Source organism: Meles meles, chromosome 9, assembly GCF_922984935.1.
Source record: "Meles meles chromosome 9, mMelMel3.1 paternal haplotype, whole genome shotgun sequence".
Taxonomy (NCBI): domain Eukaryota; kingdom Metazoa; phylum Chordata; class Mammalia; order Carnivora; family Mustelidae; genus Meles; species Meles meles.
Window position 1 is genome coordinate 19,754,740 of NC_060074.1, and position 22,881 is coordinate 19,777,620.

The window sequence follows — 22,881 nt, forward strand, 5'->3', positions numbered from 1 at the left end:
CTCCCTGAGGACTTAGGCCACCCCTCGAGACAGGGGGTTGGAACCCGGTACAGAGTGGACGGAAGTAGAGACGGCGCGAGCTGGGGGCGGCGGCAGCAGAGCTCGAGGTCGGTGCCCTCGGGTCCCCTGGGCTGCGGGACTCAGTGACTGAGCAGGAGCGAGAGCTCTTCCCGCCCCTCCTGCAACCAGGGATCCGCAGGGTCCGCCTGCCTCCTCCTCCCACGCGGGCCTTGAGGGGCCGCTCTCCCCCGCCGACCCCACCAAGGCGCGGGTCTCACCGCGCAGGACCGAGATCCGACGCGCGCTCCAAGCCGCCCCAGCTGCGCCGCACTCCCGGCCCCAAGTTTGCGCCGCACCGGCCAAGTTGAGAGCGGGGGGCCTCTCCGGGCTCCGGGAGAGCGTCTGTGCTTCTCGCTCGGGCTGGTCGGGGCATGGCCGGGCGGGGAGCATCGCCCCACGTCTGGGGATGGCTGATGTTCGGCGGCTGCCTTCTCGCCGGAGCGCAGGTAAGAGCAGGTGCCCCGCCACACCTGCTTCCCAGAGGCTCGGGACCCGGGGCGTTAGGGAGACGGAGACCGAGGCGTGCGCGGGCTCATGCTAACACATCCAGGAAAACACACACACACACACACACACACACACACACACACACACACACACACACACACACACGTATCCCGCAGGGTTTGACAGGCATTTAGTGGAGCCACAAAGATAGATCTTAGGTGAGTGTCCTGGGTGGGCGTTTTGGCATCTGCAAAGTAAGGGGATATTTAATTTACAACCGGTTCTGGATCTGGAAGGCGAGACGGAGGTGCAGGAACTTTTCTTGCCCTCAGACTCCTTGGTTCCCGTTTAATTAATCCAAATTATTTTTGTCTGCTGGTAATTTACTATCACTTTTGAGAACTTAAACTTCTAGGATTGATAGTAACTACTGACCGAAAGGATAACTGGCTCTCCCTGATAGAGAGTCACATACCATTAAAGCGAAGAGACTTGACAGAACAAAAACAGTGTTAAGTAAAGCTCGGATTGTTAATGTTGAGTGTTAGTTGTCATTTCATGCTGCTAATACTGTTTAGAGATTTTTCTGGGCGATCTTTTAGCATAAGGCCTTTCTAATATGAAAGTCACAATTCAACCTAACATTTTCTTGAGTCAAATAAAATGTGGGGTTTACACTCAACTTTTCAGATGAGCTGTATGGAGATACGTGTAGTGATGGGTGCAAAGCGGTGCAAAAACCCTGTGAATTTAAACTGTATCAAGGTTATTTCTGTCTTCTGTTCAGCAGAGGGCGCACCTTGACCGTCAAATGGAGCCCCAAGTTTGGTTTTTTTTTTAATTCTTTAACCATGAGAAAAATTAAAGCATTGATTTATGTACTAATACTATCTAAACTTAATACTATGTTCTTGGCTTTCAGATGATCAGTTTAAATGTCAATTATCCTAAAAGCGTAATTTAAAGAAATTTATTATTATTATTATTATTATTATTTACTACATAGCCACATGCGTTAAAGGAAAAAATGCCCTTCCCTGCTACATACTGGGCTTTGTCTAGCATGACCAGGGTGTTTAATATATACTTGCTATGTTAAAAAATCAAATAATATGTGTATTATATGTTAACCAATAATATTAACAATGGGTGTGTGAAAGTAGGGTATGCTCAAACCTGAAAAATTCCACCAAGGTAACAGAAAGAATATGAGCAAATGGGAAAAAAAAAAAAAAAAAAGAAACCCTAAGGATTTGGTGACAGTTATGGAACATGGAACTCTGGTGATCTTTAATGTATGTCCTGCATTTCTGTCTCATTAAGATATTTGAATAATTTGCTTAAAAACATTGCTTCCTTGTATACGGGGCAAATGATTGTTACCATTTATTTTTTTCAGTGTTTGAGATTACCTTTTTTTAGGAGACTGGGGAGATACTGATTAGCACAACAACAAAATATCACTATGAGATTATGGGTAGAACATTTCTTTTACTTTTAGCTTTCAATAAAACACTCAGGACATTGGACACTTTTTCTATAATTTTAAACCAAGGTTTCTCAACCTTGACATTATTGACATTTTGGGCCATATAGTTCTTTGTTGGGACCGTTTTATACATTGACTATTTAGCAACATTCCTATCCTGTCCACTAGATGCCGGTAGCGTCACCTCCCCCCGCCCCGCCCCCACCCCCACCCCCCCAAGTTGTTGCAACCAAAAAATGTCTCTAGATGTTGCCAAATGTCTCTTGGGAGGCAAAATCAGCCCCAATTGAGATATATTGCTTTAAATTGACTTCCATTTATGTTTACAAATTAAGAATGTATGAAATGATAGTTTTTGGCCCTTTAAACAAAATCTGAAGTTTAAAGTGATTTACACTGACAGGTTCACAACTTCTCTGATCGTCAGTCTGCTCATCTTCATTCCCAGCTAATATGTATATTAAATTTAGAAAATATATTGATAGAACATGAAAGCAGAATATCTTGTATAGAACAAATGTTTATTATTATTATTATTATTTTTTAAAGATTTTATTTATTTATTTGACAGAGAGAGATCACAAGTAGGCAGAGAGGCAGGTAGAGAGAGTGAGAGGGAAGCAGGCTCCCTGCCGAGCAGAGAGCCCGATGCGGGACTCGATCCCAGGACCCTGAGATCATGACCTGAGCCGAAGGCAGCAGCCTAAACCACTGAGCCACCCAGGTGCCCCCAAATGTTTATTATTAATAAGCATTGGATCATATCACAAAATAGATAATACAGACTAGTACCTATCAATTGTTTTTAAAGATCCCTGTTGTTTTTGGTTGGTGAAGATGCACAGTTCGAAACTCATGTATTTGCATATTAAATGTCATTATATTGCCCAGTAATACACTTCTTGATGTCAGATTATCTTACGGAAATTGGGAGCATTGTATAAATATGTGTAGTGTTTTGTTTACTGTGTCAGTGGGTTCTTCTGGACACAGACTCTGAGATGGAATTAGTGGTACAGTAGGTTTACTGGGGAGGAATGCCTGTGAAAGAGAAACGAGTGAGAAAGTAGAATTGGACAGGGAGAGCTGCAGACCAGAATGGAAATCCAGCAGAGTCTTGGCCAACCTCGTGGAGAGCTCAGGAGTAAAGGGTGCCCATCAGAGGAGTCCCATGTGGTGATAAAATTGCCAGGTCCTAGTACTCCGACTGTGGTTTACTCATTAGCTCAGGATTGTTGATGTAATTGTGCACTTGTCTCCAAAGCTGAGACAGATGTTTGCAAGTAACCACAGCTGGAGGCTGTCAGGCAACCACAGTCCTTACAGACAAGTAGTTGGTTGTTTCTTGGAGGATTATGTTAGTGGTGCACCACTGTGTCTGCCTTCCTTACAAAATTACCAAGGGACAATACAGGTTTTGCTGGGCTCAAGAATGGGCTGACCCCATGTGATTCAGTCACTTCTGCAGGCTCCATGGTTGCAGATCAGTGTGGCTCTGACAGTGTATGTGCCCGGAAGTAAGTACAAATGCATTACAATGACTGGAGAAAATTCTCAGAAGATCATGACATATTCAGTGGAAGTGTGTAACTTCCGTACAGTACTAGGTATGAGCGGATACTCATGGGCAGATTTTGTTTTTCAGTAATCATTCGTTTTTTGCCTGAGTGCAATATCAACACTGTCATGGACATTCTGAAGTAGGGAAAGGAGCAGTAGCTTGGGAACCCCAAAGCCACATTCAATTTCCTCTTCCAAAAACATGCAGCCTCCTTGGGCATGAAACTTGATACCTCTGCTCTTATTCGGTTGTGAGAAAGATTAGCTCTACTGACCTTCCAGTATGAAGATTCAGAGTCTGTTGGAGAATCAGAAGTCTCATACTTGTGGGGAGGGGGTGATAATCAGTGATAATATTTATTTACCTACCAAGTACCAAATACTGTGCTAAGCACTTTACTCTATTGTTATGTCATTTAATGCTCATAGAAACTTTATGAGATAGGCACTGTAATTATTCATTTCATAAGGGAGAAAATGGAGCTAAGAGATGTTAGGTAATTTTCTTAGATCACACAGCTAACAGTAGAGTAGTCATGATCCACACACTGGCTTCTACCCTGGGACCCACCCCTCGAATTGATATCCTTTTTGTGGAGATCAGTTAGGCATTGCTTAGCTAAATTATGTCTATTTAGCCTTCTGTCCCAGCAATATCCATCTCTGTGGATATATCGCAAGGAATTTCTTAGACAAGTTCATAATGGTTATTGCAGTAATTCTGTGTGTTGGGGTCAACCTGGGTGCTCATAATGGGGTACACTAGGCAGCAATAAAAAGCAGTAGATTCAATGTACACAAAATAGCATGTTGAGATCTTTCCAACAGGATAAGCTATATCATATAAACAATGAGCTATATGACATAATCCCATTTACATACATTTAAATACATGCACATAAAGCAGCGATACATATTGTATGAACATCTAGATAAGAGGTATATGTATATAAATTTCACATAAGTGGTTGCATATGGAGAGGTAGAGAAGTAGGAGTGGGGTATAGAGAGAAATGGGGAGATAGATGATAGATTAATTAGTAAATAAAGAAATAAGTGAGTAAACCTACAGCCGTATCTCAATCTCTGTGTCAGTTGGAGATCATGGTGATAGCAGATGGAACTAGCAACAAGCCATCATCGGTAGATTAAAGAATGAGGACATAATTAGGATATTCATCCCATGAGATAGCCATGGTGTCTTCATCAGCTTCTCCAAGATGGTGAGCTGAAGGACTACTCTTGGCAAAATCAAACTGAAACTTGCTTGCTGATTATGTCTGCACCATGCCTCTTTCCATAAACACTACTGTAGTTGAAGAGGAATGGTTGGTTTGTTCTCCTTCTTTCCTGTTGACAGCCAGGACGGTTTTCATTTGTCTTCCAGGCATGGGGAAGCCTTGTCTTCTGTGGCTGCGCTAATTGCAGGTAGAACCCTCAGCGTCGGCAGCCCAGAAGCTGCAAGATAGAAGGGAGCTAGGTGTGGCTTCTTCCTGGCCATGCACAGAGAGGTTTCATTTCCTTGGAACTTCCTCAGTTCTTTGTGAAAAAAATAGAACATTTCAACTAACAGTCACACATTCCACTTATTTTCCTGTCTTGAGCTTCAGTTGGACTTGTCATCCGCTAGAATCCATGTTCATTCTTTCCCCTCTGCCTTCTCCCTGGGTTATTCTTTAAATATTTTAATGGCAATGTGAATTTAATGGCAATGTGAATTTAGGCAGCCCAGTGTACCTTCTCAGCCTCCATTTCCTCTAATCTAAAGTGACAGCGATGAAGACACCATGACTATCTCATGGGATGTGGGAATATTGAGTTGAAAAGTATGCAAACTGTCAAAAGCCTTAAGGTGTTGGATAATGAAAATGCCAGCTCTCTTTCTCTCTCTCTCTTTCTTTCTTCCTTCCTTCCTTTCTTTCTTCTTAAGATTTTGTTTATTTATTTTAGAGAGAGAAAGAGGATGAGAGGAGAGAGGTCAGTGGGAGAAGCAAACTCCCTGCCAAGCAGGAAGTCAGATGCCGGACTCAGTCCTGGGACTCCAGGATCGTGACCTGAGCGGAAGGCAGTCGCTTAACAAATTGAGCCACCCAGGCGACCGCCAGCTCTTTTCTATTAGTAGATTAGTTAAGAGCTTTTTAATGGAATGATTACTGGATTGAGATTTACTTCTAAACATGATTGGGAGCCACCTTAAATAGGGGTGTGTGTGTTTTGCGAGGTTATTCTCTCTGCCTCCAACACTGTTCCTTCTATTCCTTACAGTTTCTCCTTCAGGACCCAGTTGCATTCTGACAGCAATAGGATATTTTATTCATAGTACTGATAGATGTTATAATTTTACATTTATTGATCTGACTGCTTGCTAAATATCTGTCTCCCCTTCTGAAGAAGTCATTCTGAAGACAGAGCAACTACTCAGAAGGCAATGGCAGCTGATCTGACTGGTGTGTCCTTATAGAATTGGAGATGTAAGAAGGCAGATGGATTCAAGAGACAGAAGGTACATTCAGCTGAAAGAAGAGTGCATTGGGACAGATATGATGAGTGAAATTTTTAGATAAGCTGAGCATGAGATGCCTGAGATATTTAGGAGCTGGTTGGATATTGGATTATAAAGCTTAAGAAAACTCTGGATTTAGCATCAGCACTTTGTAGGAAGTACCTGGAGCCGCATGTGTGAATGATATTTTCTCAATGAAGGTATAATGGAAGTGAAAGTACTGGTTAACTTGCTTAAAAGAGGGTATACAGATAGGTTTTCTTTACGATTACTCCTAAATTATAAATTCACAGGGAAAAAGGCACTAATAAACAATTTGGAACACCCTGTGACAATCAGTGTGGTATCTTTAGGTAGTAGGTTCTGCATAAATATTTGAATAAGCTTATTTGTATTTTTTTTTTAAGATTTTATTTATTTATTTTACAGAGAGAGATCACAAGTAGGCAGAGAGGCAGGCAAAGAGAGGAGGAAGCAGGCTCCCTGCTGAGCAGAGGGCCTGATGCAGGACTCGATCCCAGGACCCTGAGATCATGACCTGAGCCGAAGGCAGCGGCTTAACCCACTGAGCCACTCAGGCACCCCTCATTTGTATTTTTTCATTTCAAGAAGATTCATCCTCTTTAATCCCACTCGGAGCTGAAGTCTCTAATCATTTACTCTGGTTTTAATATTAAAAAGGTCATTCTAGGGGCGCCTGGGTGGCTCAGTGGGTTAAGCCTCTGCCTTCGGCTCAGGTCATGATCCCAGGGTCCTGGGATCGAGCCCCGCATCGGGCTCTCTGCTCCGCAGGGAGCCTGCTTCCTCATCTCTCCCTGCCTGCCTCTCTGCCTACTTGTGATTTCTCTCTGTCAAATAAATAAAATATTAAAAAAAAAAAGGTCATTCTATTTTAAGGGCAGAGATCATGGAACCTGCCTCTGGTCATGGAGATGGAGAGAAAAGTGCTGTTGGTTTCTAAGAGAGTTTGGTGTTTCCAGAGCTCTCTTGTCCTAATAACTGATAAAGCAGGCTCAGTGTTGAGCTTAACAGTTATTCCATTGGCTGGTGGCATTTTATAGATCTCAAAGAAAGTAAATCACAGCTTTCTGGAGAGGGAAGGAAGTATACAAAATGGTTAAGCTTAGTTGATATCAGAGCTGAATTTGGAATCTACATTTCCTACCCTCTCTTACTAGCATCTCAAAAGCTCAGTTTCTTCATTTGAAAAATGGGGATGACCTAATGCCAAATTCAGTAAGTTGGTGTGTGAATTACACAGTGTGAAAATCTCAGAAGACACACTGAATGTAGCACCTGTCAGAGAGCCTGCTCACTCTGAGTCTGAGCCATCACTGTTGCTATCATTGTCTCCATTGTCATCATCATTTCTATTATATTTTATAACTAGCTATTGCTGGCATAGAGAACTGATCATTTTTTTAGAAAGAATTTATTTATTTATTTATTTTACAGGGAGAGACACAGTGAGAGAGGGAACACAAGCAGGGGGAGTGGGAGAGGGAAAAGAAGGCTTCCTGCTGAGCTGGGAGCCTGATGCAGGGCTCAATCCCAGGACCCTGGAATCATGACCTGAGCCAAAGGCAGACACTTAGTGACTGAGCCACCCAGATGCCCTGAGAATTGATTATTTTTATTTAGTGATTCATACCTACCAAGTTTATTCCTAAACAGTAACAATTTTCTCCAATAACTATACCTGTTATTTCTTTTTATCTTTTGTCTTATTTTGCTGCATTAACTAGAGCTCCCAATGTAACGTTGGATGGTAATAATTACTACAGGGATGCTATCTTGTTTATTACTTCGATGGCACTGCTTCTAAAGATTTATCAAGTATGGTATTTGGTCATGTTCATGTTAATTTTATTAAGCTGTTAAATGGAAGGCAAGTGTAGAAAGTTCTGGATTATATCATGTATAATTTTATTTTAAAGTCATAAATGATATGCCATTTCTTTTTTTTTAATATTTTATTTATTTGACAGAGAGAAATCACAACTAGGCAGAGAGGCAGGCAGAGAGAGAGGAGGAAGCAGGCTCCCTGCGGAGCAGAGAGCCGGACATGGGGCTCGATCCCAGGACCCTGGAATCATGACCTGAGCCGAAGGCAGAGGCTTTAACCCACTGAGCCACCCACGCGCCCCATGCCATTTCTTTTTTTAAAAGATTTTATTATTTACTTTAGAGTGAGAGAGACAGCATGAGAGGGAGGAGCAGGGGTAGAGGGAGATGGAATCTTAAGCAGATTCCACACTGAATGGGGAGCCTGACACGGGGCTCGATCCCAGGACCCTGTGATCATGGCCTGAACTGAAACCAAGAGTTGGACACTTAACTGACTACACCATCCAAGCACCCCTGATATGTTCTTTCTTTAAAAATATGTCATATTAATTGTTTTGATGTTCTGCCACAGGTAGTGGACTACTTGAGGGCAAGAACCGATTCTTCATAACTTTTTTACAGTACAGGGTACCTAGTAGGTGCTCATTAAACATTGGTAAGTGTTTGTATGATCATAGGTAGAAGACCTATTATATATTGCTGCTTGAATTAGCAAATAAGTCCAATACTCTTGTAAATAACAAGATACATATTATTAGCGTATTTAAAAATCTAGCAAACAAACAAAAGTGTTGCTTAATCCTGTTTGGCTAAATATTTATGTGACTAGATTGGAGCAGACTTCTGTGGGTAATTAAGGTAAACTTCTTCCTCTTCTTTATGAAACCATTTACATCAAATTGCAAACTGGTTACAATTTCTTAAATGAGAATAATTTATACTTCTTGTCACTTTTCTTACATAATCAGGCTAGTTCTGTTTTCTATGAGAAAAATATTCTCAGTATTTTTTTGAATACACTTTATGAGAGCAAAGATTATGTTTAACAATACATTTATACCAATTCCGTGGGCATGAGATATGTCTAAGCTTGAATATTCTTCTACCTACACCATGGGAGACTCTGCCTTCAGAAAGGCTTTCATGCATATTATGAGCACCAAAGTGGAACTTCTCCTCTCAACCTATCTTACTTCCTAGATGCATAAGGTCCCTAAGACACAACATCCAGAAGCTTTTGGGTAGTCATGTAAGCAAAACTTAAGCAAAATTTTCATATTGATTAATTGAACTTAGAGATATCTAAAAAACTAGAAGAAACCATAAGTAGACACGTGGGGCTTTCCTGCTGTCTTAAAAATGCCTCTGAACATCAATCCAAAAGACACAGTATGCTTCTGTTTCCCACCATATTGGTAATATATTAGGAATGGCATTCTGTCTGTGAGTTTATCACATTTTTTACCACTCGTGCTAATTGTGTAGTAAGTGCCCAAGAGCCATACGGTCATTCCTGACCTACCTGTGGAAGTTGTTGACTAGATCTATTATCTTGATTTTGGTGATGGCATCTTAAGTGTCTGCATGTGTCTGAATCCACCAAACTGTACCCATTAAATATATAAATATATATAGTTCTTTGTATTTCTTTCTTTCCTCTTCTTTTTTTTTTTTTTTTAAGATTTTGCTTATTTATTTGAGAGAGAGAGAGAGAGCATGTGTGTGCATGCATGCACTTGCCACCTGGGGAGTGGAGCAGAGGGAGAGGGACAAGCAAACTCTAGACTGAGCATGGAGCCTGATGTGGGGCTTGATCTCATGACCCTGAGATCATAACCTGAGCGGAAACCAAGAGTTGGACGTTTTAACTGACTGAGCCACCCAGCAGCCACTAGTTCTTTGTATTTTAATAAAGCTGTTAAAAAAAAAAAAGAACACCTTATCTAATAACAAAAAAAAATCTCCAAACAGGGCCAAATGAGCAAGGTGGTCAATGGTACAAACTTCCAGTTTTAAAATAAGTAAGTCGTAAGGGTGTAAATTACAGCATGTTGACCATAGTTATTATGCTGTATTGCATTATTTGAAAGTTGCTAAGAGAGTAGATTTTAACACTTCTCATCATGAGAAAAAAATTTGATAAATTTATGGTAACAGATGTTAAATGGACTTATTGTGGTTATCATTTCATGATATATACAAATATCAAATCAGTATAGCTGGAAATAGTACAACATGTTACACATCAATTATACTTCAGTTAAAACACAACAATAAAAATCCCATAACCTTCTATTCATGACAATTCAGTTCAGCAAGTTCTTTGAGGGTCTTACATGTGGTGGACACTGTGATAATCACTGGAAATAGAAACAGAGTCAAACACATGCCCACCTTTTCAAACAGATCATGTTCAGTATTCTCAGAAAAGTTTCTACATTTGAATTAATGTTTAATACAACCTTTGAGTGATGATGATTCCTTTGGGAAGGAAGTCAACATGATAAGACATGTTGGGTGGCTGGCTCTTGTGTCTCTCCCCTCACCTGTTTAAGTTTGTGCCTCAAACTACACTGATCTCACACAGTCTTGTCAAATATAGCCCTTTACTATTCCCTGCACCCTTGGCTCTCTGGGTTGTTTTATTTTACCTCTGGTAAGACCATGTGGACTCCCACTTCTTACTGATTTAGAACCCTTTATTAACCCCAAATCTATTGACTAAATTCCTTATTACATGTTACCTTTTCCTACTCCCCAGACACCATTATTCATTCAACTATCTAAAAATAGTCACACATCAACCTCCTCTCTTTCATCCATAAAGCTAGCAGTTGTGTGATAGGCAATCACTTCCTTATGTCAGAAGTTAGGGAAACAAAAATTTCATTTCAACATTCATCCCTTTTTTGAGAGGTCATAGAAAATGGTTTAATTTACAAGTTCTCATAGTAATTTTCCTTTATTCTCTTAATATACATGCATAATTGTTATAGCTAATGAGTGCACAGTTTCTACCATGTGAAACTTACTTTATAGTTTCTTGACCTTATTATTATTATTTTTAAAAATTATTTTTATTAACACATAATGTATTATTTACCCCAGGGGTACAGGTTTGTGAATCATAAGCCTTACATTCTTCACAGCATTCACATCACATACCCTCCCCAATGTCCATAACGCAACCACCCTCTCCATACCCCCCTCCTCCCAGCAACCCTCATTTTGTTTTCTGAGAATAAGACTCTTTTATGGTATGTCTCCCTCCTGATCCCATCTTGTTTCATTTTTTTCCTTCCTAAACCCCTAAGCCCCCCATGCTGACTCTCAAATTCCTCATATCAGGGAGATCATATGATAATTGTCTTTCTCTGATTGACTTATTTGGCTAAGCATAATACCCTCTAGTTCCAGTCATGTTGTTGCAAATGACAAGATTTCATTTCTTTTGATTGCTGCATAGTATTCCATTGTGTGTGTGTGTGTGTGTGTGTGTATACACACACTACATCTTCTTTATCCATTCATCTGTTGATGGATATCTAGGTTCTTTCCATAGTTTTGCTATTGTGAACATTGCTGCTATAAACATTTGGGTGCACATCCCCCTTTGGATCACTACATTTGTATCTTCAGGTTAAATACACAGTAGTGTGATTGCTGGGTTTTAGGATAGCTCTGTTTCCAACTTTCTGAGGCACCTCCATGCTGTTTTCTAGAGGGGCTTCAACAGCTGGCCTTCCCACCAACAGCATAGGAGGGTTCTGTTTTCTCTGCATGCTCTCCCACATCTGTCGTTTCCTGACTTGTTAATTTTAGCCATTCTGACTGGTATGAAGTGGTGTCTTATTGTGGTTTTGATTTGTATTTCCCTGATGCCAAGTGATGTGGAGCACTTTTTCATGTGTCTGTTGGCCATCTGGATGTCTTCTTTACAGAAATGTGTGTTCATATCCTCTGCCCATTTCTTGATTGGATTATTTGTTCTTTTGGTGTTGAGTTTGATAAGTTCATTATAGACTTTGGATGGTAGCCCTTTATCTGATAGGTCATTTGTGAATATCTTCTCCCATTTTGTCAGTTGTCTTTTGGTTCTGTTGACTGTTTCCTTTGCTGTGCAAAAGCTTTTGGTCTTGGTGAAGTCCCAATAGTTCATTTTTGCCCTTGCTTCCCTTGCCTTTGGTGATGTGTCTACTAAGAAGTAACTGTGGCTGAGGTCAAAGAGGTTGCTGCCTGTGTTCTCAAGGATTTTGATGGATTCCTGTCTCACATTTGGGTCTTTCCTCCATTTTGAGTCTGTGTGTGCGATATAAGGAAGTGGTCCAGTTTCATTCTTCTGCATGTGGCTGTCCAATTTTCCCAACACCATTTGTTGAAGAGACTGACTTTTTTCCATTGGACATTCTTTCCTGCTTTGTTGAAGATTAGTTGATCATAGAGTTGAGGGTCTATTTCTGGGCTCTCTATTCTGTTCCATTGATCTATGTGTCTGTTTTTGTGCCAGTACCATGCTGTCTTGATGATGACAGCTTTGTAATAGAGCTTGAAGTCTGGAATTGTGATGCCACCAACTTTGGCTTTCTTTTTCAACATTCCTCTGGCTATTCAGGGTCTTTTCTTGATCCATGCAAATTTTAGGATTATTTGTTCCATTTCTTTGAAAAAAATGGATGGTATTTTGATAGGGATTGCATTAAATGGGTAGATTGTTTTAGGCAGCATAGACATTTTCACAATATTTGTTCTTCCAATCCATGGGCATAGAATGTTTTTCCATTTCTTTGTGTCTTCTTCAATTTCTTTCATGAGTACATTATAGTTTTCTGAATATAGATTCATTGCCTCTCTGGTTAGGTTTACTCCTAGGTATCTTATGGTTTTGGGTGTAGTTATAAATGGGATTGATTCCTTAATTGAGATTTCTTCTGTCTTGTCATTGGTATATAGAAATGCAACTGATTTTGGTGCAATTATTTTATATCCTGACACTTTACTGAATTCCTGTACAAGTTCTAGAAATTTTGGAGTGGAGTCCTTTGGGTTTTCCACGTAAAGTATCATATCATCTGCAAAGAGTTGAGCGTTTGACTTCTTTGCTGATTTAGATGTCTTTTATTTCTTTCTGTTGTCTGATTGCTGAGGCTATGATTTCTAGTACTATGTTAAATAGCAGTGGTGATAGTGGACAGCCCTGCTGTGTTCCTGATTTTAGTGGAAAAGCTCTCAGTTTTTCCCCATTGAGAATGATACTCACTGTGGGTTTTTCATAGATGGCTTTGATAATATTGAGGTCTGTACCCTCTGTCCCTACACTGTGAAGAGTTTTGATCAAAACAGGATGCTGTACTTCATGAAATACTTTTTCAGCATCTATTGAGAGTATCATATGGTTCTTGTTCTTTCTTTTATAAATATATTGTATCACATTGCTTGATTTGTGGATATTGAACCAACCTTGCATCCCAGGAATAAATCCCACTTGGTCATGGTGAATAATCCTTTTAACATACTGTTGGATCCTATTGGCTAGTATTTTGGTGAGAATTTTCACATCTGTGTTCATCAAGAATATCAGTCTGTAAATCTCCTTTTTGGTGGGGTCTTTGTCTGGTTTTGGGATCAAGGTAATGCTGGCCTCATGAAATGAGTTTGGAAGTTTTTCTTCCATTTCTATTTTTTGGAACAGTTTCAAGAGAATAGGTGATAATTCTTCTTTAAATGTTTGGTAGAATTCCCCTGGGAAGCTGTCTGGCCCTGGGCTCTTGTTTGTTGGGAGATTTTTGATGACTGCTTCAATCTCCTTATTGGTTATGGGTCTGTTCAGGTTTTCTATTTCTTCCTGGTTCAGTTTTGGTAGATGCATCTCTAGGAATGCATCCATTTCTTCCAGATTGTCAAATTTGCTGGCATATAGTTGCTGATAATATGTTCTAATTGTTTGTATTTCTTTGGTGTTGGTTGTGATCTCTCCTCTTTCATTCATGATTTTATTTATTTGGGTCCTTTCTCTTTTCTTTTTGATAAGTTTGGCCAGGGTTATTGATAAAAAGATTATCAATCTTTTTAATTCTTTCAAAGAACCATCTCCTAGTTTTGTTGATCTGTTCTACTGTTCTTTGTTTTCTTTCTTTCTTTTTTTTAAAGATTTTATTTATTTATTTGAAAGACAGAGACTACAAGCAGGCAGAGAGGCAAGCAGAGAGAGAGGAGGAAGCAGGTTCTCTGCTGAGCAGAGAGCCTGATGCGGGGCTCGATCCCAGGACCCTAGAATCATGGCCCAAGCCTAAGGCAGAGGCTTTAACCCACTGAGCCGCCCAGGCGCCCCTGTTCTTTGTTTTCTATTTCATTGATTTCTGCCCTGATCTTTATTATGTCTCTTCTCCTGCTGGGTTTAGGCTTTCTTTGTTGTTCTTTCTCCAGCTCCTTTAGGTGTAGGGTTAGGTTGTGTACTTGAGACCTTTCTTATTTCTTGAGAAAGGCTTATATCGCTATATACTTTCCTATCAGGACCACCTTTGCTGTGTTCCAAAGATTTTTGAACCATTGTGTTTTCATTTTCATTTGTTTTCCTGAAATTTTTTTCAGTTCTTCTTTAATTTCCTGGTTGATCCATTCATTTTTTAGTGGGATGCTCTTTAGCCTCCATGTATTTGAATTTTTTCCAACTTTTCTTTTCTGATTGAGTTCTAGTTTCAGAGCATTGTGGTCTGAAAGTGTGCAGGGGATGATCCCAATCTTTTGATACCAGTTTTGACTTGATTTGTGACCCAGGATGTGATTTAGTTTGGAGGATGTTCCATGTGCCCTAGAGAAGAATGTGTATTCTGTTGCTTTGGGATGGAATGTTCTGAATATATCTGTGATGTCCATCTGGTCCAGTGTGTCATTTAAGGCCTTTATTTCCTTGTTGATCTTTGGCTTGGATGATCTGTCCATTTCAGTGAGGGGAGTGTTAAAGTCCCCTACTATTATTGTATTATTGTTGATGTGTTTCTTTGATTTTGTTATTAATTGGTTTATATAGCTGGCTGCTCCCATGTTAGGGGCATAGATATTTAAAATTGTTAGATCTTCTTGTGGGACAGACCCTTTGAATATGATACAATGTCCTTCCTCATCTCTCAGTATAGTCTTTGGCTTAAAATCTAATTGATCTGATATAAGGATTGCCACCCCAGCTTTCTTTTGATGTCCATTAGCATGATAAATTGCTTTCTACTCCCTCACTTTAAACTTGGAGGTGTCTTTGGATCTAAAATGAGTTTCTTGTAGACAGCATATTGATGGGTGTTTTTTTTTTTTTTATCCATTCTGATACCCTGTGTCTTTTGATTGGGACATTTGGCCCATTTATATTTAGCGACACTATTGAAAGATATGAATTTAGTGCCATTTTATTGCCTGTAAGGTGACTGTTACGGTATATTGTCTGTGTTCCTTTCTGGTCTACTACTTTTAGGTTCTCTCTTTGCTTAGAGGACCCCTTGCAATATTTCCTGTAGGGCTGGTTTGGTGTTTGCAAATTCTTTTAGTTTTTGTTTATCCTGGAAGCTTTTAATCTCTCCTATTTTCAATGACAGCCGAGCTGGATATAGTATTCTTGGCTGCATATTTTTCTCGTTTAGTGCTCTGAATATATCATGGCAGTTCTCTCTGGCCTGCCAGGTCCCTGTGGATAAGTCTACTGTTAGTCTAACATTTCTACCATTGTCTGTTACAGACTTCTTGTCCTAAGCTGCTTTCATGATTTTCTCTTTGTCACTGAGACTTGTAAGTTTTACTTTTAAATGATGGAGTGTGGACCCATTTTTATTGATTTTGTGGGGGGGGTGCTTTGTGCCTCCTGGATTTTGATCCTTGTTGTCTTTGCCATATTAGGGAAATTCTCTACTATAATTCTCTCCAATATACATTCTGCCCTCCTCTCTCTTTCTTCTTCTTCTGGAATCCCCATTATTCTAATATTGTTTCATCTTATGGTATCACTTATCTCTCACATTCTCCCCTTGTGGTCCAGTAATTGTTTGTCTTTCTTTTGCTCAGCTTCTTTATTCTCCATCATTTGGTCTTCTATATCACTAATTCTTTCTCTGCCTCATTTATCCTAGCAGTAAGAGTCTCCATTTTTTATTGTACCTCATTAATAGCTTTTTTGATTTCAACTTGTTTAGATTTTTAGTTCCTTTATTTCTGCAGAATAAGATTTTATTTCTCCAGAAAGGGTTTCTCTAATATCTCTCGTGCCTTTTATTGGCCTAGCTAGCACCTTGGGAATTGTCATTCTGAGCTTTAGTTCTGACATATTACCAACGTGTGTACTGATTAGGTCTGTAGCCATTGGTATTTCCTCTTGTTTTTTGTTTTTTGGTTTTTTTTGGTGAGATTTTCCATCTTGTTATTTTATCCAGATAAGAATATATGAACAAGAAATGTGGTAAAAACCTCAAAAGTGTAGGCAACCAAATCAGAGGAGACCCAAAACCCAGGGGAGAAGGAATGGGGAAAAAGAAATAAAAATTAAAATAAGTAAATTAATAAATGAATAAATTAATATTAGACTGGTGAATAGAAAAGAGTCACCTACTTGATTTTGGATGTATTTTGGTCTCTTAGAAGAAACTATTTCCCAAAATTTTAAAGAAAGAAAAACTTATATATATACAAAAATAAAGGTAAAGTTGATGAAGGGATGGAGTATAACTATAAAGATGAAAATTTAAAAAAATTCCAAAAAGAGGAATTAATAAGTTGTTTGGAAAAAGGAAAAAAAAAAAAAGAGAAGAGAATGTGCTCAGGCTGGAGATTAGAACAAAGCCATATGCTAGATTTCGGGTATATTTTGACCTATTAGAAGAAATTGTATCCCATGATTATTTAGAAAATAAAACCTGTATGTATAAAAAAATAACATTATATACAACGAAGGGATAAAATATGACTATAACAATGAAGGTTTAAAAAGATTTTTTTAAAGAATGGTATTGTTAAGATAAACTAGTTAAAAATGTTAAAAGAGGAAAGAGGAAAAGTTAAAAAAAGTAGAATAAGAAAAACATAAAATTAAAAAAAATTAAACTTTGCAAAACTTAAGGGTCATGGGGAAGAAGCCATGAATTCTATGCGTTGCTGTCCCCTAGCTCTGGAATTCTGCTATTCTTCATTGGTGATCTTGGTCTTGGCTGGATGTTCTTGCTGATCTTCTGGGTGAGGGGCATATTGCAGTGAGTCTCAAATGTCTTTGTCCGAGATGGAATTGCACCACCGTTGCCAGGGGCCAAGCTAAGTAATCTCCTTGGGTTTGCTCTCAGGAGTTTTTGTTCCCTGAATGCTTTCTGTAGAACTCTGGAGGATGGGAATGAAAATGGCAGCCTCCCAATCTCTGGCCCAGAGGAGTTGAGAGCTTGGGGCCCCACTCCTCAGTGTGCCCTCAGAAAAAAAGCAGTCAATCACTCCCATCTCCCTGGTCTCTGGCTGTACTCTGAGCTTACCCTGCTTGTGACCAAGCATTTCTGTCTCTGGTGCACAGCCCTGTTTGGAGTCTCCAAACCCAGCAGATTCCTGCTGCACTGCTACTCCTGGAGGAGGAAGGTGAGTCTCTCCAGATCTGCCACTTGTGGGGTCCCTTCTTGAAGAGCAGTGGCCTGTGTCTTGGATCACAGTGGAAGGCAACCTCCTTACTTCAACAAGGAGTGAGAGCTCACTTCTTGGCTCTGACTCTGTAGTCGGCTTTCTTGCTCTGATACCTGGGAGTTCTGCCACACTCAGACTCCCCCAATCTTTCTGTGATCCCGCGGGACCTGAGACCACACTGTCCACACAAGTGTTCCACCTTCGCTTAGCCTCTAGAGTGACATCCCTCAGTGAAGCAGACTTCTAAAAGTTCTTATTTTGTGCTCTGCTGCTCCACCGCTTGCTGGGAGCAGGCACCTTCCCCTGTGGTCTATCTTCCTGTCACTTGGGATTCACTTCTCTTCATGTCCTACCTTTCAGAAACTGGTTGATTTTCTGTTCCTAGAATTGTTGCTGTTCTTCTCTTCTATCTCCTGTAGAGTTTGTAGGTGCTCAGAATGGTTTGATAACTACCCAGCTGAACTCCTGGGACCTAATGTCCTATCAGTCTGCTAGTCCTTCTCCATCTTGCCTCTCTCTGGACCTTATTATTAATAGTAATTTTACCTCATTGCTTTTGCTCAAAATTAGCCTTCGCATTCTCTTTGGATATCAACCATGTTATTTTTCCCTGCCACTACTCTATCTCAGGATCCCACAGCAATGCTGTGTGACAGATGTGTTGCCTGGGGTGGTGACACTATAGATACAAATGGATGAAATGTTTTCACTGCAATTTGGCCAGCAGCCTGATTTTCTGTATTTCAAATTCTGGTTGCCAACTGCCTGAAGGAAATAATCATCTTGTTGATGATTTTTCATATACCCAAAGAGGCCAACACTGTTTGTTATGGTGGGGGTAGATTTTTCATTTTGTATTGCATTTCATTTTTTTTTTGGTTGTATAATGTTATTCTTTTAAAGGTGTACAACACAATAATTTAACACATATATATACACACTGTGAAATGATTATCATTATCAAGTTAATCAACCCATCCATCACCTCACTGTGTGTGTGTGTGTGTGTGTGTGTATGGTGAGAACACTTATGATCCACAGGCTTACCGTGGAGATACTACAGGTTTGGTTTAATAATAAATTAATATTGCAAGAAAATGAGTCAAATAAATTACTGGGTTTCCCAGTGAATATAAAAATTTTATTTATACTATATTGTATTCTATTAAGTGTGTCATAACATTATGTCTGAAAAAATGTACATATCTTAATTAAAAATACTTTGTGCTGAACAGATGCTAACCATCACTCGAGATTTCCGTATATCATGATCACTGATCACAGATCACCATAAGAAATATGACGATACATGAAAGAGTTTGAAATATTGCAAGAATTACCAAAATGTGACACAGAGACATGAAATAAGTAAATGTTGCTGGAAAATAGCGTGGATAGCCTCATTCCATGCAGGGTTGCCATAACTTTTCAATTTGAAAAAACAAAACAAAACAAAACAAAAAACAGCATCAGTGGGGGCGCCTGGGTGGCTCAGTGGGTTAAAGCCTCTGCCTTCAGCACAGGTCATGATCTCAGGGTCCTAGGGTCGAGCCCCGCGTCAGGCTCTCTGCTCAGCAGGGAGCCTGCTTCCCCCTCTCTCTCTGCCTGCCTCTCTGCCTACCTGTGATCTCTCTCTGTGTGTCAGATAAATAAATAAAATCTTAAAAAAAAACAAACAAAAACAAACAAACAAAAAAACCAGCATCAGTGAATGGCAATAAAGCCAAAGTGCAATTAAACTAGGTATGTTGGGGCCACCTGGGTGGCTCAGTGGGTTAAAGCCTCTGCCTTCAACTCGGGTCATGGTCCCAGGGTCCTGGGATTGAGCCCCGCATCGGGCTCTCTGCTCATCAGGGAGCCTGCTTCCCTTCCTCTCTCTCTGCCTGCTTCTCTGCCTACTTGTGATCTCTGTCTGTCAAATGAATAAATAAAATCTTTAAAAAAACTACTTTAAAAAAATAAACTAGGTATGCTGGGTTTTTGAAGTCCTGTATTTCCCCATAATTACAGGGACCCCATTCAAAGCAAATTTTCAGCTTTTCTATGTTCATAGAAAATTCCCAAATTCTTAGTGTGGAATGACTTCAAAAGTCATTTTAGATGTACTAGCTAATTAGGTTTTTAAGTAACTAAAGTTCTTGGGCCAATTTTGCTGAGATTTGAAAATGGAGCTTTTGACTTGAGGATTGAATGTTGCACACACCTGCTTGATCCTATGGGCCTAGTTCTTAACTTGGCTAATTCAGAATTTGTGTTTTGATGGCAACTTCCATAAAATAAGTAAATTACTTTTGAGGAAGATATAGTTACTTCACTGAATTTCCAAGGGATTTATTTTAAATTAGTTGGTGATTAATAGTTGACACTTAATCTTTTGCTTGGGAGATTTGGTAATGGTAGGAATTTAAAATTGTCAGTTCTAATTGGTTTTGTTTGAGAAGATAGAGAATTTTCATATTTATAGAAACCTATAAATTATGGGGGCTACCTATTGCATGATTTCTTTTGCACTAAAATTCTTTGCCAAATAGTCAATATATTTGCACTTAATTTAGCTCAAATTAATAGATTATATTGTATTTAATTTAAAATTTAGTTGGTCTTTCTCTGTCATGGTTATCATCATTAAACTAAATACAATTCACTGAAATAAATGAATAAAGAATGAATAAATGAATAAAGAAATAATGAATAAATGAATAAAGAAATGAATAAATGAATAAAGAAAGTATTTTGAGAAAATTGTAGGTTCACATGTACTGTAAGAAATAATACAAGAATCTTGTATACCTTTTACCCAAGTGCTCCCTTGGTGACGTCTTTCATAACTATAATACAATAGCCCAAGCAGGAAATTCATATTGATATAATCTACCTACTTAATTCAGCTCTCAGTGGTCTTATATGCATTCATTGGTATGTGTGTGCATTCCATTTTATGCAGTTTTATCACATGCACAAATGCCCTTGACCACCACCATAGTCAAAATGCAGAACAGGAATCCCTCTTGCTACCTTTCCATAGCCACAGCGTCTTCCTTCTACCTTGTCCCTTGCTCTGTCTAGTACCTGGCAACCACTCATCTGTTCTCCTCTATAATCATTAGACGACTTGAATAATTAACTATGCTCGGTTTCTAAATACTAACTGGAGCTCTACAAATATCTAATAAATTCATGTGGTTAAAATGAAAGAGAAAGGGTGGATGACAGGTGTGAAGGATGACAGTTCTTTGTGATCACTCTCCTAATGCTGAAATCCTAACTGATTTTGAATGAGGCCACGTATAGGTCTATTGTATTCTTAAATTCCATTTGCTTTCTGCATGAACAGAATCATGGAAGTTTCATGGTTTATTGCCTAATGTGCAAAATGGACTGGTCTTTAGATTTAGTTTTGAGTTAGAGGTCAATTTGTGAAAGGATTAAAAAACTTGAGAAGTGGGGCGCCTGGGTGGCTCAGCGGGTTAAAGCCTCTGCCTTCAGCTCAGGTCATGATCCCAGGGTCCTGGGATCGAGCCCCGCATCAGGCTCTCTGCTTGGCTGGGAGCCTGCTTCCTCCTCTCTCTCTCTCTGCCTGCCTCTCTGCCTACTTGTAATCTCTATCTGTCAAATAAATAAATCTTTAAAAAAAAAACAAAAACAAAAACAAAACAAAAAAAAAACTTGAGAAGTATGGACACCTGCGTTTGGGTTGTGTGTGTGTATGTGTGTGTGCATGCATTAATGCTGTGTGTTTTATCCATATAACTTGTTTTACTTTGAATTAAAAAAGGACAAATGGGAAAACACTTTCATAGTTGGAGTTTTAATTAAAAGTGGATGGGATGGTTCAATATTTTTCCCAAAGCTATCAGTTTATTATAACAGAATCCTTTTCTCTATTTGAACCCAGTATTATAGACAATAAATTCTAAATAATTAAAAACATGTTTCATTCTCTACAATATAAAATCTTTGGCTACTCTCAAGGGAATCATATTCTTGGGAATGAAATTAATATTTAAGTTAAGTTAAAAAATATTAATATGTTTGTATGAACTCTTTTGAGGCCTGTGTGAAAACATGAAGTAGAAAGTTAATAAAACTGATTAGCTCATTAATACTAGACTGCATGACCAATCCTGAATTCCAAACAAAATTCCTTATTATAGACCAGTTCACCTTTCTCTTGGACTATGGAAAGTAAAATGTCCAAAGAAATTCATTCTCTTTAAACATAGTCTTCCAATCCTTTCCAAATTAGAGTCAAATTTGGTATATGAATATTACAATAACTTCCTAAGAAAGCAATATATGCATTAAAGAAATTTCGCTTTATAAAGGACATATTTTTGCAAAATTACAAAATAGTCATATTTTAACATTTATTATTTAAAAAGTATTTTTTAAGATTTTATTTATTTATTTGGTAGACAGAGATCACAAGTGCAGAGAGGCAGGCAGAGACAGAGAGAGGGGAAAACAGGCTCCCCACCGAGCAGAGAGCCCCCATGCGGGACTCGATCCCAGGACCCTGGGATCATGACCTGAGCCGAAGGCATAGGCTTTAACCCACTGAGCCACCCAGGTGCCCCACATTTCTTATTTAAAACATTTGTTTTTTACAACCACCTTGTGGCAAATCATCACAAAACATTTGTTTTTTACAAGCACCTTATGGCAAATTGTCATGTACTAAAATGAGGTAATATTTTTATATATATTGTGTTTTTTTTCAAGTTAGGACAGATTGATTCTTTTGAAAAAACTTAACTTAGATAATTGTAGATTCATATGTAATTGTAAGAAATAATACAGAGAGAGCCCTATATCCTCTACCTAGCTTATCCTGGTGGTAATATTTTACAAAAAGTATAGTACAATATCATGACCAGTTTATTGACATTGATGTAGTCAAGATACAGAACTTTACTATTTCCAAAATATTCCCCTTCTGTTGCCATTCTGTGGACTCACTCACATCTCCTCCACCTCAACCCCAGGGCAATGATTAATCTGTTCTCCATTTCTATAATTTACTGTGTGTTTTCACTCCTTTTTTCCCCTTTGTTCACTTGCTAGAAATTTGTCAATTTTATTGTCTTTTCAAAGACTTAACTCTTTGTTTCACTGATATTCTCTATTTTATAAAAAAATTATTGATTTCCTTTTTTATATTTATTATGTCCTTCTTTCTATTTGCTTTGGATTTAGTTTTCTCTTCTTTTTCCAGGTTTTTGAGGTGAGACATTATGTTATTGACATGAGACTTTTCTTCTTTTCCAATGTAGGTTTTAGTGCTGTAAATTTCTCTCAGCATCACTTTAGTTGTACCTTACACATTTTGATATTTTGTATT

The 22,881-nt window shown here is 38.9% G+C and overlaps 1 protein-coding gene across 1 annotated transcript in view; it reads left to right on the forward strand.

Annotated features, from left to right (window-relative positions):
• Nucleotides 1-431: 431 nt before the first annotated feature.
• Nucleotides 432-22,881, forward strand: part of PTH2R (parathyroid hormone 2 receptor) — an 89,966-nt gene continuing 67,516 nt past the window's right edge. The window contains exon 1 of the mRNA XM_046019731.1: nucleotides 432-506. Coding sequence (XP_045875687.1) covers nucleotides 432-506 — 75 coding nt within the window. The remainder of the gene's footprint in view (nucleotides 507-22,881) is intronic.